The sequence below is a fragment of the Oncorhynchus masou genome, chromosome 31, assembly GCF_036934945.1.
Source record: "Oncorhynchus masou masou isolate Uvic2021 chromosome 31, UVic_Omas_1.1, whole genome shotgun sequence".
Taxonomy (NCBI): Eukaryota; Metazoa; Chordata; class Actinopteri; order Salmoniformes; family Salmonidae; genus Oncorhynchus; species Oncorhynchus masou.
The window spans coordinates 54,111,180-54,128,905 of NC_088242.1; the positions used below are offsets into that span (position 1 = coordinate 54,111,180).

At 43.4% G+C, this 17,726-nt stretch overlaps 1 protein-coding gene across 1 annotated transcript in view; it reads left to right on the forward strand.

The window, feature by feature from the left end:
• Window positions 1-17,726, forward strand: part of LOC135524120 (F-actin-capping protein subunit alpha-2-like) — a 49,465-nt gene that overhangs the window by 25,262 nt on the left and 6,477 nt on the right. Inside the window, exons 3-7 of the mRNA XM_064951327.1 lie at window positions 7,817-7,868; window positions 8,042-8,105; window positions 12,588-12,794; window positions 12,922-13,001; window positions 14,782-14,860. Coding sequence (XP_064807399.1) covers window positions 7,817-7,868; window positions 8,042-8,105; window positions 12,588-12,794; window positions 12,922-13,001; window positions 14,782-14,860 — 482 coding nt within the window. The remainder of the gene's footprint in view (window positions 1-7,816; window positions 7,869-8,041; window positions 8,106-12,587; window positions 12,795-12,921; window positions 13,002-14,781; window positions 14,861-17,726) is intronic.

The window sequence follows — 17,726 nt, forward strand, 5'->3', positions numbered from 1 at the left end:
TGAATCTGCGCGTTCACCAAACACTGCAGTGCGAAATATGCGTAGCTTCTTCCGGTATGAAACTTCAATAGCGAATGACTCACTTTACGCTGAAGCTTACTACATTGGTTGGTCTTGCAACACATAAACATGGCGCATTTCCGTTTAGCTCAGCTCATTGGCTATCTACCCAGCTAGATTTCAAGACGATCAGTGGTCATTGGGTTAAAAGACAGTCAATCAACGAAACAGCGGGCAAATCATTGGTGCACAATAATGTCATGACTTGTCTTCAAATCGGTTTCTTTAAGTCAATATGTCCTGCGAAATGGCCCATCAGGTTTGATTGTGTTACAAACAAACAAGTTCATTGCAGTGAAACCAAACATGACTGAAAAAGTCACGTTCTGTGTGGGTTATTTACCTGGAATGTATCGTCGAAAATGGAATGAGACGGAATTCACGACAAAGGCGGTTCACAAAATGTTTTGTGTTAGGCTTTAAAAACGGATTTTATCAAACAAAAGATCAGATTGGAATTGCAAACAGACGAATATCGTCAAAGGTAAACTATTTACTTTTATGCAGTTTGTGATTATGTTACGCCTGTGCTGGTTAATTTATTTTTATTTTTATGGGGCTCTATGCTCAGATAATCACATCGTATTCTTTCGCAGTAAATCCTTTTTTAAATCTGACAACGCAGTTGGATTAGCAAGATTCTAGGCTTTCGATACATGTGAGACACTTTTCATGAATGTTTAATATGACTATTTATGTAGCGATCACCGTATGTTGTGGAATTTCAGCCCGCGAGCGGGTTCCGTGCGCAGAGGGGTTAAGAACACATTCTTATTTTCAATGACGGCCTAGGAACGGTGGGTTTAACTGCCTTGTTCATGGGCAGAGCGACAGATTTTCACCTTGTCGGCTCGGGGGATCCAATCTTGCAACCTTTACAGTTAACTAATCCAACGCTATAACCACCTGCCTCTTGTTGCACTCCACGAGGAGCCTGCCTGTTACGCGAATGCAGTAAGCCAAGGTAATGTAATTTGCTAGCTAGCATTAAACTTATCTTATAAAAAAACAATCAATCATAATCACTAGTCATAACTACACATGGTTGATGACATTACTAGTTCATCTAGCGTGTCCTGCGTTGCATATAATCGATGCAACGCTGGGGGAAGATTTAACGAAAGCGAATTTGCGAAAAATGCACAATCGTTGGACGACTACCTAACCATAAACACCCATGCCTTTCTTAAAATCAATACACAGAAGTGTATATTTTTTAAACCTGCATATTTAGCTAAAATAAATCCAGGTTCGCAGGCAATATTAACCAGGTGAAATTGTGTCACTTCTCTTGCATGCAGAGTCAGGGTATATGCAACAGTTTGGGCAGCCTGGCTCATTGCGAACTAATTTGCCAGAATTGTATGTAATTATGACATAACATTGAAGGTTGTGCAATGTAACAAGAATATTTAGACTTAGGGATGCCACCCGTTAGAGAAAATACCGAACGATTCCGTATTTCACTGAAATAATAAACGTTTTGTTTTCTAAATGATAGTTTCCGAATTCGACCATATTAACGACCAAAGGCTCGTATTTCTGTTATTATTATGTTATAATTAAGTCTATGATTTGATAGAGCAGTTTGACTGAGCGATGGTAGGCAGCAGCAGGCTCGTAAGCATTCATTCAAACAGCACTTTCATGCGTTTTGCCAGCAGCTCTTCGCAAGCACAGTGCTGTTTGACTTCAATCCTATCAGCCTCATGGCTAGTGTAACCGATGTGAAATGGCTAGCTAGTTAGCTGGGTGTGCGCTAATAGCGTTTCAAACGTCACTTGCCCTGAGACTTGGAGTAGTTGTTCCCCTTGCTCTGCATGGGTAACACTGCTTCGAGTGTGGCTGTTATCGATATGTTCCTGGTTCGAGCCCAGGTAGGGACAAGAAGAGGGACGGAAGCTATACTGTTACACTGGCAATACTATAGTGCCTATAAGAACATCCAATAGTCAAAGATATATGAAATACAGATGGTATAGAGAGAAATAGTCCTATAAATACTATATTAACTACAACCGAAAACCTCTTACCTACACTGGCAATACTATAGTGCCTATAAGAACATCCAATAGTCAAAGATATATGAAATACAGATGGTATAGAGAGAAATAGTCCTATAAATACTATATTAACTACAACCGAAAACCTCTTACCTTGGAATATTGAAGTCTCATGTTAAAAGGATCCACCAACTTTCATATGTTCTGAACAAGGACCTCAAACGTTAGCTTTTTTTACATGGCACATATTGCACTTTTACTTCTCCAACACTTTGTTTTTGCATTATTTAAACCAAATTGAACAGGTTTCATTATTTATTTGAGTCTAAATTTATTTTTATTTATGTATTCTATTAAGTTAAAATACGGGTTCATTCACTATTGTTTTAATTGTCATTTACATATAAATAAATACAAATCGACCAATTTAATCTGTATCGGCTTTTTTGGTCCTCCAATTATCGGTATCGGCGTTGAAAAATCATAATCGGTCGACCTCTACAATACATCATACAAAGCAGCCATAACTGTCAGTAAGAGTGTCCATGATTGAATCTTTGAATGAAGAGATTGAGATGAAACTGTCCAGTTTGAGTGATTGTTGCAGCTTGTTCCAGTCGCTAGCTGCAGCAAACTGAAAAGTGGAGCGACCCAGGGATGTGTGCGCTTTGGGGACCTTTAACAGAATGTGACTGGCAGAATGGGTGTTGTATGTGGAGAATGAGGGCTGCAGTAGATATCGCAGATAGGGGGGAGTGAGGCCTAAGAGGGTTTTATAAATAAGCATCAACCAGTGGGTCTGGAATGGTCTACCATATCAAAAGCTTTGGCCAGGTCAATAAAAATAGCAGCACAATATTGCTTAGAATCAAGGGCAATGGTGACATTGAGGAACTTTTTAAAGTTGCAGTGACACATTCATAACCTGAGCGGAAACCAGATTGCATACCTGAGAGAATACTATAGACATCAAGAAAGCCAGTCAGTTGATTATTGACAAGTTTTTACAACACTTTTGATTAACAGGGCAAAATAGAAATAGGCCTGTAACAATTAGGATCAGCTTGATCTCCCCCTTTTAAATAAAGGATGAACTGTGGCTGCCTACCAAGCAATGGGAAACTCCCCAGAAAGGAGCGACTGGTTAAAAAGGTTTGAGATAGGCTTGGCGATGATAGGGGCAGCAACCTTAAAGAAGAAAGGGTCTAAACCATCTGACCCAGATGTTTTTTGGGGGGTGAAGTTTAAGGAGCTCCTTTAGCACCTCTGACTCAGTGACTGCCTGCAGAGAGAAACTTTGTAGCGGGGCAGGGGGAAAAAGGGTGAAGCATCAGGGATAGTCGCATTAGAAGGGGTGGGGGATGAGGAAATGTTGGATGGGCAAAGAGGCATGGCTGAGTCAAATAGGAATCCTGATTTAATGAAGTGGTGATTTAAGGAGCTTAGCCATGTGTTTCCTGTCATTAACAACCACATCATCAACATTAAGGGACATGGGTAGCTGTGAGGATGAGGGTTTATTCTCCAGGTCTTTAACCGTTTTCCAGAACTTCCTGGGGTTAGACCCACCGAGAGAGAACTGCTCCTTAAAGTAACTAACTTTGGACTTCCGGATAGCCTGAGTGCACTTATTTCTCATTTGCCTGAACAATAGCCAGTCAGCCTGCGTGTGCCGAGCCTTTCGCCAAATGCAATTATCGAGGAGGAGTAACTCTGCAAGATCACGGTCGAACCAGGGGCTGAACCTGTTTTTTAATTCAAATTTTCTTTATGGGGACGTGTTTGTTAACAATACCACTGAAAATATCAAAAAAGAAGGCCCAAGCGTATTCAACAGAGGAGATCAAGCTAACTCTATACCATTTTACAGAGGCCAGTTCATGAAGTAAGTTTTTTAGCAAGCGTCTATGACAAATCAGGACAAGTCGTTTCACTGAGCATCCATTATGAACACAGGCTGTAAAACAGTGATCACTAAGGTCATTACAGAAAACACCAGACTGATACCTATCAGGATTATTTGTGAGGATAACGTCGAGGAGAGGAGCCTTTTCTAGGTGTTTGGAGTCATATGTTGTGGGATTGGTGATTTCATCTGAGAAAGATTTAGGGAGTCCCATTGCTTTAGGACTTGGTCAGGTGGTTTAAGCATGTCCCAGTTTAGGTCACCTAGCAGGACAAATTCAGACTAAGTGTAAGGGGCCAGGAGAGAGCTTAGGGCAGGTAGGGTTTGTCTACAAAATAGCAACATTTAGCGCAGCTAGCTACTGATGGGGGTCATGATAGGGGCTGCACCAAATGATTAATGTATTATAATAATTGATTATGCTTATATTGTTAATAGAAGGGGAAGGGCTATAAGACCCACTACATTTATAGGGTCCTGGACTAGATTAGCTATAAATATAAGGTTTAATATTGTTCCACAGTTCTTTTCTCGTCTCTGCCTCTTATATCGAAACGGTCTGAGAGATGTGAGTTATTGCAGTCAAAACAGGGTGTCTGTAAGAAAGCACCTCAAGACTAAAAGAGATTCATACACAGAATCCTGCAGGGGAGTGAAAGAGATGAGACTAGTCAGACATACAATTACTGCTGAGCCCTTAGAAAACACTGGAACTATTGTCTCTCCTGCAAGTTTGTATAACTGTATATGCATGGGCTTGGTCTCATGAGTAGAAGGTGTTGACGTAGGCATTTACATCACTGCAAGCATATTAAATCAACTTGGACCCTTTCCTATTTTGCAGAACTTACTCGGAAACATCAAATCAAATGTATTTATATAGCCCTTTGTACATCAGCTGATCTCTCAAAGTGCTGTACAGAAACCCAGCCTAAAACCCCAAACAGCAAGCAATGCAGATGTAGAAGCACGGTGGCTAGGAAAAATTCCCTGGAAAGGCCAAAACCTAGGAAGAAACCTAGAGAGGAACCAGGCTATGAGGGGTGGCTAGTCCTCTTCTGGCTGTGCCGGGTGGAGATTATAACAGAACATGGCCAAGATGTTCAAATGTTCATAAATGACCGGCATGGTCAAATAATAATAATCACAGTAGTTGTCGAGGGTGCAGCAAGTCAACACCTCGGGAGTAAATGTCAGTTGACTTTTCATAGCCGATCATTGAGTGTCTCTACCGCTCCTGCTGTCTCTAGGGAGTTGAAAAGAGCAAGTCTGGGACAGGTAGCACATCTGGTGAACAGTTCAGGGTTCCATAGCCGAAGGCAGAACAGTTGAAACTGGAGCAGCAGCGCGGCCAGGTGGACTGGGGACAGCAAGGGGTTATCATGCCAGGTAGTCCTGAGGCATGGTCCTAGGGCTCAGGTCCTCCGAGAGAATTAGAGAGAGCATACTTAAACCATGCATGCTATGTTCTCATTGTCAACTTCTGTCTGCAATTGCATTAATAAAAGTTTTTGATTTACTTGGAGATATTGTCTGATTGCTGATTTCACCAATAAGGAGCCTACACCAACACTACCTAGCTAACATTGGAATCTACACCATAAGCAACACGAACATTAGGACTTCAAGGTCTTTGCTGTGTGAACACAAACGAGACCGACTGCCCACAGTGTTCAGAGGTACTAAGTACTGTGTGCGGCAAACGTTAGACAATCCCTACCGATGTGTCTGAACTTTAACACACTGCCTCTCAGTTACAAATGTGACACACTGTCACAGGACAGGGGAGCCTCCTTTAAGCAGCTGACAGTGAGATGAGGTTGTGAAAAGAGGGGAGGAATTGAGAGGATAAGTGTGCGTTGGGGAGAGGGTTTAAAGATAATCTATTTATTGGATGGATTCTGAGGGCTGTGCGTGTGTATAATCCTGCCCCCATCATGATTAGTTTTGTCACTGAGGAGCGCTGGGGGCCTGTCTGCGCCTCCTTATCGCAGCCAAACACACATACTCCCCGCTACCAATGTGCCATCGCTTCTCCTTTCATCTCTTTTGATTTCACAGCCCTTTTCTTTGTGTCAGCTTGTCATGTCTTCTTTAACATCATTCTAAGTTCATCTTTCTCTCTCTGTTTCTAATGGTCTCGCGCTGTCTGTCTCTCTCTCTCGCGCTGTCTGTCTCTCTCTCTCGCGCTGTCTGTGTCTCTCTCTCTCGCGCTGTCTGTCTCTCTCTCTCGCTGTCTGTCTGTCTCTCTCGCGCTGTCTGTCTGTCTCTCTCGCGCTGTCTGTCTGTCTCTCTCGCGCTGTCTGTCTCTCTCGCGCTGTCTGTCTCTCTCGCGCTGTCTGTCTCTCTCTCTGTCTGTCTCTCTCTCGCTGTCTGTCTCTCTCGCGCTGTCTGTCTCTCTCTCTCGCGCTGTCTGTCTCTCTCTCGCGCTGTCTGTCTCTCTCTCTCGCGCTGTCTGTCTCTCTCTCTCGCGCTGTCTCTCTCTCTCTCGCGCTGTCTCTCTCTCTCGCGCTGTCTCTCTCTCTCGCGCTGTCTCTCTCTCTCGCGCTGTCTCTCTCTCTCTCTCGCTGCTGTCTCTCTCTCTCGCGCTGTCTCTCTCTCTCTCGCGCTGTCTCTCTCTCTCTCGCTGTCTGTCTCTCTCTCTCGCGCTGTCTCTCTCTCTCGCGCTGTCTCTCTCTCTCTCGCGCTGTCTCTCTCTCTCGCGCTGTCTCTCTCTCGCGCTGTCTCTCTCTCTCGCGCTGTCTCTCTCTCTCTCGCTGTCTCTCTCTCTCTCGCGCTGTCTCTCTCTCTCTCGCGCTGTCTCTCTCTCTCTCGCGCTGTCTCTCTCTCTCGCGCTGTCTCTCTCTCTCTCGCGCTGTCTCTCTCGCGCTGTCTCTCTCGCGCTGTCTCTCTCGCGCTGTCTCTCTCGCGCTGTCTCTCTCGCGCTGTCTCTCTCGCGCTGTCTCTCTCGCGCTGTCTCTCTCGCTGTCTCTCTCGCGTCTCTCTCGCTGTCTCTCTCGCGCTGTCTCTCTCTCTCGCTGTCTCTCTCTCTCTCGCGCTGCTGTCTGTCTCTCGCGCTGTCTCTCTCTCTCGCGCTGTCTGTCTCTCTCTCTCGCGCTGTCTGTCTCTCTCTCTCGCTGTCTGTCTCTCTCTCTCGCGCTGTCTGTCTCTCTCTCTCGCGCTGTCTGTCTGTCTCTCTCTCTCTCTCTCGCGCTGTCTCTCTCTCTCTCTCGCGCTGTCTCTCTCTCTCTCTCTCTCGCGCTGTCTCTCTCTCTCTCTCTCGCGCTGTCTCTCTCTCTCTCTCTCGCGCTGTCTCTCTCTCTCTCTCGCGCTGTCTCTCTCTCTCTCTCTCGCGCGCTGTCTCTCTCGCGCTGTGTCTCTCTCTCGCGCTGTGTCTCTCTCTCGCGCTGTGTCTCTCTCTCGCTGTGTCTCTCTCTCTCGCTGTGTCTCTCTCTCTCTCTCGCGCTGTGTCTCTCTCTCTCTCTCGCGCTGTGTCTCTCTCTCTCTCTCTCGCGCTGTGTCTCTCTCTCTCTCTCGCGCTGTGTCTCTCTCTCTCTCTCGCGCTGTGTCTCTCTCTCTCTCGCGCTGTGTCTCTCTCTCTCTCTCGCGCTGTGTCTCTCTCTCTCTCGCTGTCTGTCTCTCTCTCTCTCTCGCGCTGTCTGTCTCTCTCTCTCTCTCGCGCTGTCTGTCTCTCTCTCTCTCTCGCGCTGTCTGTCTCTCTCTCTCGCGCTGTCTGTCTCTCTCTCTCTCGCCTGATTTGTAATTTTTAGCCCCATGCTAGGTGTGTGCACTTTTTTGTGTGTCAATCCTTCTGTGTGTTTGCTGTAGGTTTCTGTGCTCTGACATGTGGTTCTGTTCTTCCCCACAGATGTACGATTGCTGCTCAACAATGACAATCTTCTCAGGGAAGGCGCAGCGCAGTAAGTCGACACTCTTTACTGTCAAAGTGACTCTTGACTTGTGGTCAGTTGACGTCAAACAATCTACTACATGGAGTGAATGTACTATTGACAACTGAAATAGTCATTTGTTTCTCCAGGAAATATTTGACTGCTAGCACTGATTTAAGCTTGTTTCTGTTTTGATTCTGTAGTGCTTTTGCACAGTACAACGTGGACCAGTTTACTCCGGTGAAAGTAGAGCAATATGAAGACCAGGTAGGCTACACCCATTGTCCTTTAGTCAGATTGCAATTTTTCGACTGTCAGTTGAGAGACGAGCGTCCCGTAGGAGTCAAGCCATCTGTCAGAATACAATGGTCTTCACCATGTCCTCTGGAAATGCAGAGAAACAAGACACTGTAGTCAGCCCCTCTAGAACCATCCCCTATGATGCTAGTGACTATTGACCTGGTGTCATTGGAAACAGAAATCGCTATAGGGATAAACAGCTCTGGTCATTTGGACTAGATGAATGAATGAGACCAGCCTTACGGATGTCTAAGTGGATGAACTGAAGAATATTAGCCTTGTCACATTGAAATTGATTGTGTTGTTTCTGTGTTTGCTATACAAACAATGAATTCCTCTGTTGGTACTATTCCAGTTCAGCATGATTGTGCTGTTGCCTAGGTAACACTATGATTCACTGATAAATGTTTTAGTTGGCACACTAGACTGAATGTCATGAATATAAGGAATGGGTCACACAACTCATATACACTGAACAAAAATATAAACGCAACCATTTCAAAGATTTTACTGAGGTATAGTACATATAAGGAAATCAGTCGATTTGAAATCAATTCATTAGGCCCTAATCTATGGATTTCACATGACTGGGAATACTGCTGCGTCTGTTGGTCACTGATATAACTTTAATTTATTTTTAAAAAGCTAGGTTTGTGGATCAGAAAACCAGTCAGTATCTGGTGTGACTATCATTTTACCTCATGCGCAACACTTCTTCTTCAGAGTTGTTCAGGATGTTGATTGTGGCCTGTGGAATGTTGTCCCAGTCCTGCTCAAAGGCTGTGCAAAGTTGCTGATATTGTCAGGAACTGGAACACGCCGTTGTACACGTCAATCCAGAGCATCCCAAAACAGGCTCAATGGGTGATATGTCTGGTGAGTATGCAGACCATGGAAAAACTGGGACATTTTCAGCTTCCAGAAATTGTTTACAGATCCTTGCAAAATGGGGCTGTCGTGCATTATCATGCTGAAACATAAGGTGGATGGCGGTGGATGAATGGCACTACAATGGGCCTCAGGATCTCATCACGGTGTCTCTGTGAATTCAAATTGCCATTAATGAAATGCAACTGTGTTCATTGTCCTTAGCTTATGCTTGCCCATACCATAACCCCACCGCCACCATGGGGCACTCTGTTCACAATGTTGACATGAGCAAACCGCTCGCCCACACGACACCGGTACTGTTGAAACCGAGATTCATACGTGACGAGCACACTTTCCAACACGTGGCCTGCGGTTGTAAAGCCGGTTGGACGTACTGCCAAATTCTCAAAAACAAGGTTGGAGGCGGCTTATGGTAGAGAAATGAACAGTAAATTCTCTGGCAACAGCTCTGGTGGACTTTCCTGCAGTCAGCATGCCAATTGCCCGCTCCCTCAAGTTGAGACGTTTGTGGTGGGGATGAATATTTTCCAGAAAATCTACCAAGTTTCAATACTGGGAATAATTCTTATTTATCACGACAGTCCTGGGAAATACCGCAAAAATTGCAAGTGACCATTTAAAACCAAGATATGGTCACTCGGGTTCTCCCAAAATAAGATTGTGGGTGAGCCATATTGCCATCTTGGCTGTGCCACTATGTAAAGATTTCACAGTAAGTGAAACTGATATTTAGTAACGAGAGTGACGTTTAGCACCAATTATATTGTTGTGAATTGCAAAACAGGCCGTTCAAAATTCAGAGCTTTATCATGTTCCTCAATTAATATGGCGCATTTCACCAGTAAGCCTAGGCTATCTCTACACAGAGCGCTCTCAGGAAGCACAGTGCGCATCCCTATTAGGCCATTAGCTTTATCGAATCATACAAACCTTGTAACGGCAGTCAAACCAAAGTCAAATGACCACAGTTAGCTTGCTAGATAACCTCCAATGAATGACTGAATATATTCTATTTGGCAAAATTGAGATAATGATGACAGCGCATCCAGCTGAAGAACAGCGGTTAGATAAGAGGAAATTGTTTAAATATCAAGGTATCTTAACTAGAGGTCGACCGATTTTATGATTTTTCGTACCAACACCAATACAGATTATTGGAGGACCAAAAAAAAGCCGATACCGATTACTTGGCCTATTTATATATATATATATATATATATAAAATGACAATTACAATAATACTGAATGAACACTTATTTTCACTTAATATAATACGTAAATCAAATCAATTTGGTCTCAAATAAATTAAACCTGTTCAATTTGGTTTACTTTCTATTGCAACACAGTTTTTGCATTATGTAAAAGTGCAATCTGTGCCATGTAAAAAAGCTAACCTTTCAAGTTCCTTGCTCAGAACATGAGAACATATGAAAGCTGGTGGTTCCTTTTAACATGAGACTGAAATATTCCAAGGTAAGAGGTTTTAGGTTGTAGTTAATATAGTATTTATAGGACTATTTCTCTCTATACCATATGTATTCCATATACCTTTGACAATTGGATGTTCTTACAGGCACTATAGAATTGCCAGCGTAATCTCTGGAGTTGATAGGCTTGAAGTCATAAACAGCACTGTGCTTGAAGCATTGCGAAGAGCTGCTGGCAAACGCAGGAAAGTGCTGTTTGAATGAATGCTTATGAGCCTGCTGCTGCCTACCACCGCTCAGTCAGACTGTTCTATCAAATATCAAATCATAGACTTAATTATATCATAATAACACACAGAAATACGAGCCTTTGTTCATTAATATGGTCAAATCTGGAAAGTATCATTTCGAAAACAAAACATTTATTCTTTCAGTGAAATATGGAACCGTTACATATTTTATCGAACGGGTGGCATCCCTAAGTCTAAATATTGCTGTTACATTGCACAGCCTTCAATGTTATGTCATAATTATGTAAAATTCTGGCAAATTAGTTACGGTCTTTTGTTAGGAAGAAATGGTCTTCACACAGTTCGCAACTAGCCAGGCGGCACAAACTGCCAGGAGACCACATGCGACTATTGCTTTACATTAGTATAACGGTTGCATATGACTGGGAGTATCAGTATAAGCAAGAATATGATACATGCCTTTAATTGCATTAGCTAGCTTTATTCCAATATTTTCATCATTCAGTTGATCATAACTAAGGTGAGTTTTCCTCTCTTCTGTGCTTTTTCTTGGCCCAATAGCTGTTTCCTCGTCTCCTCAATCCACTGCCGACCGACTCCACCGCATTGTCCTCAACGAGTTAAAATCTATATAACCAACTGTTTTCAAATCAAATGTTATTTGTCACATGCGCTGAATACAACAGGTGTAGACATTACCATGAAATGCTTATTTACAAGCCCTTAACCAACAATGCAGTTCAAGGAATAGAGTTAAGAAAATATTGACTAAATAAATAAAAAAAGAAAATGACACAACAATAACGAGACGATATACAGGGGGTACCAGTACCGAGTCAATGTGTGCGGGTATATGTTAGTCGAGGTAATTTGTAAAGTGACTATGTATAGATAATAAACACCGAGTAGCAAAAGGGGGGTCAATGTAAATGGTCCAGGTGGCCATTTGATTTATTGTTCAGCTGTCTTTCTGAAAATTGTATTTTTTCGGGTTGGGGCTCATTTTAATTTCTGTGATGGCGGACCAGGCCTGGGCTCAGGCTTTAGTTCTGATGTGAAATTTAATCTGCATTCGGACTGGCGGTGTCAATTATGCGTGTGCTTTGTATGAAGTAAATATGCTAGGCTAAAGGCTTCCATGTGACAACCTGTTTGGATAATGTGCAATTTTATTTTTGGCCAATCTACTGCTGCGCATGTTTTGTATTTTGTAGAATTGCGTTAGAAAATGTTGTAATTTCCCAGGTCTTGTCATTTTATTTTTTCGGGAAATGTGAAATGATCCCGGTTAACCGGGCTGATCCCTGTTGTGTAACAGAACTGCACATTTTAGGTGGCCTGTTAGTGTCCCCAGCACAAGGGTGGCAGCGTAGCCTCGTGGTTAGAGCGTTGGACTAGTAACCGAACGATTGCAAGATCGAATCCCCGAGCCGACAAGGTACAAATCTGTCGTTCTGCCCCTGAACAAGGCAGTTAACCTACTGTTTCTAGGCCGTCATTGAAAATAAGGATTTGTTCTTAACTGACTTGCCTAGTTAAATAAAGGTCAAAATACATTTTAAAAAGGTGCGCCTGTGTAATGATAATGCTGTTTAATCGACTTCTTGATAAGCCACATCTGTCATCAGGTGGATGGATTATCTTGGCAAAGGAGAAATGCTCACTAATAGGGATGTAAACAAATTTGTGCACAAAATGAGAGAATTTATTTTCTGCGCATGTAAAATTTTGGGGATCTTTCATTTCAACTCATGAAACCTGGGACTTTACATGTTGCGATTTTATATTTTTGTACCAGTGTAATTCCTATACTTAACCACACAACCATTTTCTCTAATCATTTGACCCCTCCGCCTACTTCCCTCCCTCCTCCTCTCCAGGTTTTAATCACAGAGCATGGAGACCTGGGCAACGGCAGGGTCCTGGACCCTAAAAACAAGATCTCCTTTAAGTTTGACCATCTGAGGAAGGAGGCCAGCGACCCACAGCCACACGATTTGGACGGAGCAATGGAGGGCTGGAGGAGTGCCGTGGACGGTGCTGTCCGGGCCTACGTCAAGGAGCACTACCCCAACGGAGTCTGCACTGTACGTTTGGGCTGCATAACGCCTTTTTCTTGGCTGGTCCTGCACTGCTGAATTTGACATTCGATCATGTAGCTAATATTCTGTGATAACGGAGTTCACTGAAAATATGTGTCGCTTCTCCCCTTAGATTTACGGCAAAACCATTGATGGACATCAAACCATCATTGTGTGTATCGAGTGTCATCAGTTTCAACCCAAAAACTTTTGGTATGTATGGATTTTTGGAATCAAACATGCGGGGGGATGAAGTACATTTGTAGTTTAGGTTTCTAATCGTTTACAATGCCTTGGGAAAATATTCAGACCTTTTTGACTTTTTCTACATTTTGTTACATTACAGCCTTATTCTAAAATGGATTGCATTTTGAAAAATGTTATAATCAGCAATCCAAACACAATAGCCCATAATGGCAAAGTGAAAACAAGTTTAGAATTGTTACACATTTATTACAAATAAAAACAGACTCGAAATTGAGCTCAGGTGCATCCTGTTTCCATTGATCATCCTTGAGATGTTTCTATAACTTGATTGGTGTCCACCTGTGGTAAATTCAATTGATTGGACATGATTTGGAAAGGTACACACCTGTCTATATCAGGTCCCATGGTTGACAGTGCATGTCAGAGCAAAAACCAAGCCATGAGGTTGAAGGAATTGTCAGTAGAGCTCTGAGACAGGATTGTGTTGAGGCACAGATCTGGGGAAATGTACCAAAAAATGTCTGCAGTATTGAAGGTCCCCAAGAACACAGTGACCTCCATTCTTAAATGGAAGAAGTTTGGAACCACCAAGACTCTTCCTAGAGCTGGCCGCCTGGCCAAACTGTGCAATCAGGGGAGAAGGGCCTTGGTCAGAGAGTTGACCAGGAACCTGATGGTCACTCTGACAGAGCTCCAGAGTTCCTCTGTGGAGATGGGAGAACCTTTCAGAAGGGCAACCATCTCTGCAGTACTCCAACCAATCAGGCATTTATGGTAGATGGAAGCCACTCCTCAGTAAAAGTCACGATTGCCTGCTTGGAGTTAGCCAAAAGGACTCTCAGGCCATGAGAAATAAGATTCTCTGGTCTGATGAAACCAAGATTGAACTCTTTGGCCAGAAAGCCAAGTGTCACATTTGGAGGCAACCTGGCACCATCCCTATGGTGAGGCATGGCGGTGGCAGCATCATGCTGTGGGGATATTTTTTAGTGGCAGGGACTGGGAGACTAGTCAGGATCGAGGGTAAGATGAACGGAGCAAAGTACAGAGAGATCCTTAAGTAAAACCTGCTGCGGAGTGCTCAGGACCTCCGACTACGAAGGTTCACCTTCCAACAGGACGATGACTCTAAGCACACAGCCAAGACGATGCAGGAGTGGCTTCGGGACAAGTCTCTAAACATCTCTTGAGAGACCTGAAAATAACTGTGACGCTCCGCATCCAATCTGACATAGCTTGAGAGGATCTGCAGAGAAGAATGGGAGAAACTCACCAAATACAGGTGTGCCAAGCTTGTAGCGTCATACCCAAGAAGACTCAAGGCTGTAATCGCTTAATACATTTTAGAGTAAGGCTGTAACGTAACAAAATGTGGATAAAGTCCCAAATGTACTGTAAATGGTTTCTAAATCTCTCCAGGCAGAATCAAGGTATGTTTAGCCTGTGGACCATCAATTGACACTCTAAACACTGTTTCAACACTAAGCTTGCTTTGTTTGGTACATAGCTAACCGCTGCCTGTTGGTTTAGAGATCAGTGGCCCCCCATTACCTTGTTGAGCCAGCGCTGATCCGGTTAATTTAATTGGATAAGGGCTGTGGCAATCCTCTTTGTGGGTGGGCTTTTACTGGGCTTAAGGCTCCTTGAGTGTAAAGATCTGATTTCCGCTGAGGAAAGACTTGGCTGTGTCGTGGAGGTAGAGGGAGACGACACTAAATTCACAGACTCACTTTGTATGAGCTTGTGGATGTAAAAAATGTTGCGTCTTTTCTCTCTCTTTGTAAAGGAATGGACGTTGGAGGTCAGAGTGGAAATTCACCATCGGATCCTCCACTACTCAAGTGGCCGGAATAATGAAAATCCAGGTGTGTGTGTCTGCGTATTTTATACAGAGCCTTCAAAGTATTCACACCCCTTTACTTTTTCCACATGTTGTGTTACAGCCTGAATTTTAAAATGGATTCAATTGAGATTTTGTGTCACTGGCGTACACCGGTGGCGGTCGTGCCATTTTAAGATGAGGGAAGACCATTTCTTGTGCGCATGGCCTTGTTTTCTATTACAGCTTATTAGATGACTGTCATTCTTATTTAAATCCACCCATCTCAATGTAAAATCGATAGGTTTAGGCTAGTACATGATACACACATTTTCCCTATAACCATCATGAGGGTTTCTACAACCTAGCCTACGAATGAAAGTTTACAATGCAGGTGCACAGGTTGAGAGAAAAATGTGAGTAATCAAGATGACAGACAGTGACACGTTCAATACTGCTTTGCACAGTTGTCTGCATCTAGCTGATCTAGGGTGTAATCATTAGTTCAACAGTTTCTATCATTCTAGTCATTTTATCCCCGTTTTCATTCCGTTTGCTTCCGTTCAACCTTTTCTGGATAGGACCCTTCATTTCAATTTCCGCCTAAAATGACACTCAAATCTAGCTGCCTGTAGCTCAGGACCTGAAGCAAGGATATGCATATTCTTGATACTATTCGAAAGGAAACACTTTGAAGTTTGTGGAAATGTGAAATTAATGTAGGAGAATATAACACAATAGATATGGTAAAAGATAATACAAAAAAAAAAACAATTGTATTTTTTTTTGTATTTTTGTTGCATCTTTGAAATGCAAAAGAAAGGACATACATTGAGAGAGGAAGCTGAGGAAAATTTAGGTGTTGTCCACAAGAGAGTAACAGTGTGTGTGCAAAGTTTTAGAGTGATACATTTCAAGAATGAGAGAGCTACATAATATTTAGTATGAGTCTCCCAAGTGTCCCTCACTACTTTGCCCAAATGTACCCAAGTGGCCGAATTAGTCAATTGATACATTTTCAAGTACATAACTATAGAGAACATACAAAAATGCTATGGTAATAAAAAATAATACAAAAATTACACACTCCCAGGAATACATGATGGCTCATTAGCTTCCCTACATAAAAGGTACTAACGAGATGCGACGAGAAAGCTGATCCAACGCCTCCTGACACAGAAGTGAACTATTTAAGATAAGGGCCAAGTTAGCAGCCAACACTGATCTAATGACATAAGTGCACACTCCACAAACCAGGCACGAAGTGAAAAAAACTAACTATTTACAATTAGAGTATTCCGTACACCCACAGTCCTCTACACCAGATTGTGCTGCTGATGCCAAGTCCAATAGCAGTCTCTTTCTGCTGTGAAGCAGAGGGTAACAGCACAAGTAGTGCAGGTGATGGGAGATTTATTGTGGCACAGAGTACAACACCTCCCTGCTGTGCTGTTTTGGTCCTGAGGCACATTCAGGTCTGCAGTTATGTATTTTGGCCTGGTGTGGGTGTGGAGCCAGAGCCAGAGACAACAGCAGGTGTCAGACTGGAGGAACCAGTTCCTAAATTTGAATGAGTGGGAGATGGAGGACTTGAATGTGGTCTCTTTGGAGTTGACTCCGGGGTCATCCGAGTCTCTGCCACTATTCATGAAAGTAGCCACCCTTTGCACACTCAACCAGCTTCATGAGGAATGCTTTTCCAACAGTCTTGAGGGAGTTCCCACATATGATGAGCACTTATTGGCTGCTTTTCCTTCACTCTGCAGTCCAATTCATCCCAAACCACCCAATCGGGTTGAGGTCGGGTGATTGTGGAGGCCATGTCATCTGATGCAGCACTCATCCCTCTCCTTGGTCAAATAGCCCTTGCACAGCGTCAAGGTTTTGTTTTGAATCAATGTTCTGTTGTTAAATGATAGTCCCACTAAGCCCAAACCAGGTGGGATGGCATATCACTGCAGAATTCTGTGGTAACCATGCTGGTTAAGTGTGCCTTGAATTCTAAATAAATCACCAACAGTGTCACCAGCAAAACACCATCACACCACCTCCTCCATGCTTGGGAACCACACATGCAGAGATCATCCGTTCACCTACTCTGCGGCTCACATAGACATGGCGGTTGGAGCGAATAGTCAAAACTTTGGACTCATCAGACCAAAGGACAGATTTCCACCTGTCTAATGTCCATTGCTCATGTGTCTTGGCCCAAGCAAGTCTCTTCTTATTATTGATGTCCTTTAGTAGTGGTTTCTTTGTGTGAGTCAGGCCTTTAGTCAAATTGCTGCAGTCTCCTCTGAACAGTTGATATTGAGATGTCTGTTACTTGAACTCTGAAGCATATAGTTGGGCTGCAGTTTCTGAGGCTGGTAACTAATGAACTTATCCTCGGCAGCAGAGGTAACTCTGGGTCTTCCTTTCCTGTGGCGGTCCTCATGACAGCCAGTTTCATCATAGCGCTTGATGGTTTTTGGGACTGCACTTGAAGAAACTTCCGAAGTTCTTGAAATATTCTGCATTAACTGACTTTCATGTCTCAAAGTAAAGATGGGCTGTCGTTTCTTTGCTTATTTCAGCTGTTCTTGCTATAATATGGACTTGGTGTTTTACAAAATAGGGCCTTCTGTATACCACCCCTACCTTGTCACAACACAACTGACTGGCTCAAACGCATTTTGGTTAAAAATAAAGAAAATCCCCTTGAATGAGTAGGTGTGTCCAAACTTTTGACTGGTAGTGTATGTGTGTGTTGTTCGAGCAGTACCACACACAATCACAGTCGACCAACAGCCTAACTACCAATCAATCTACCATTCGACTAATTGGTGGCAGCCCTAGTGGAAGCCCATAGGGGACTGGACATAGATCCTAAACAGTTTAGCCCACAAGGATGTAACCCCAGTCTGTATGGC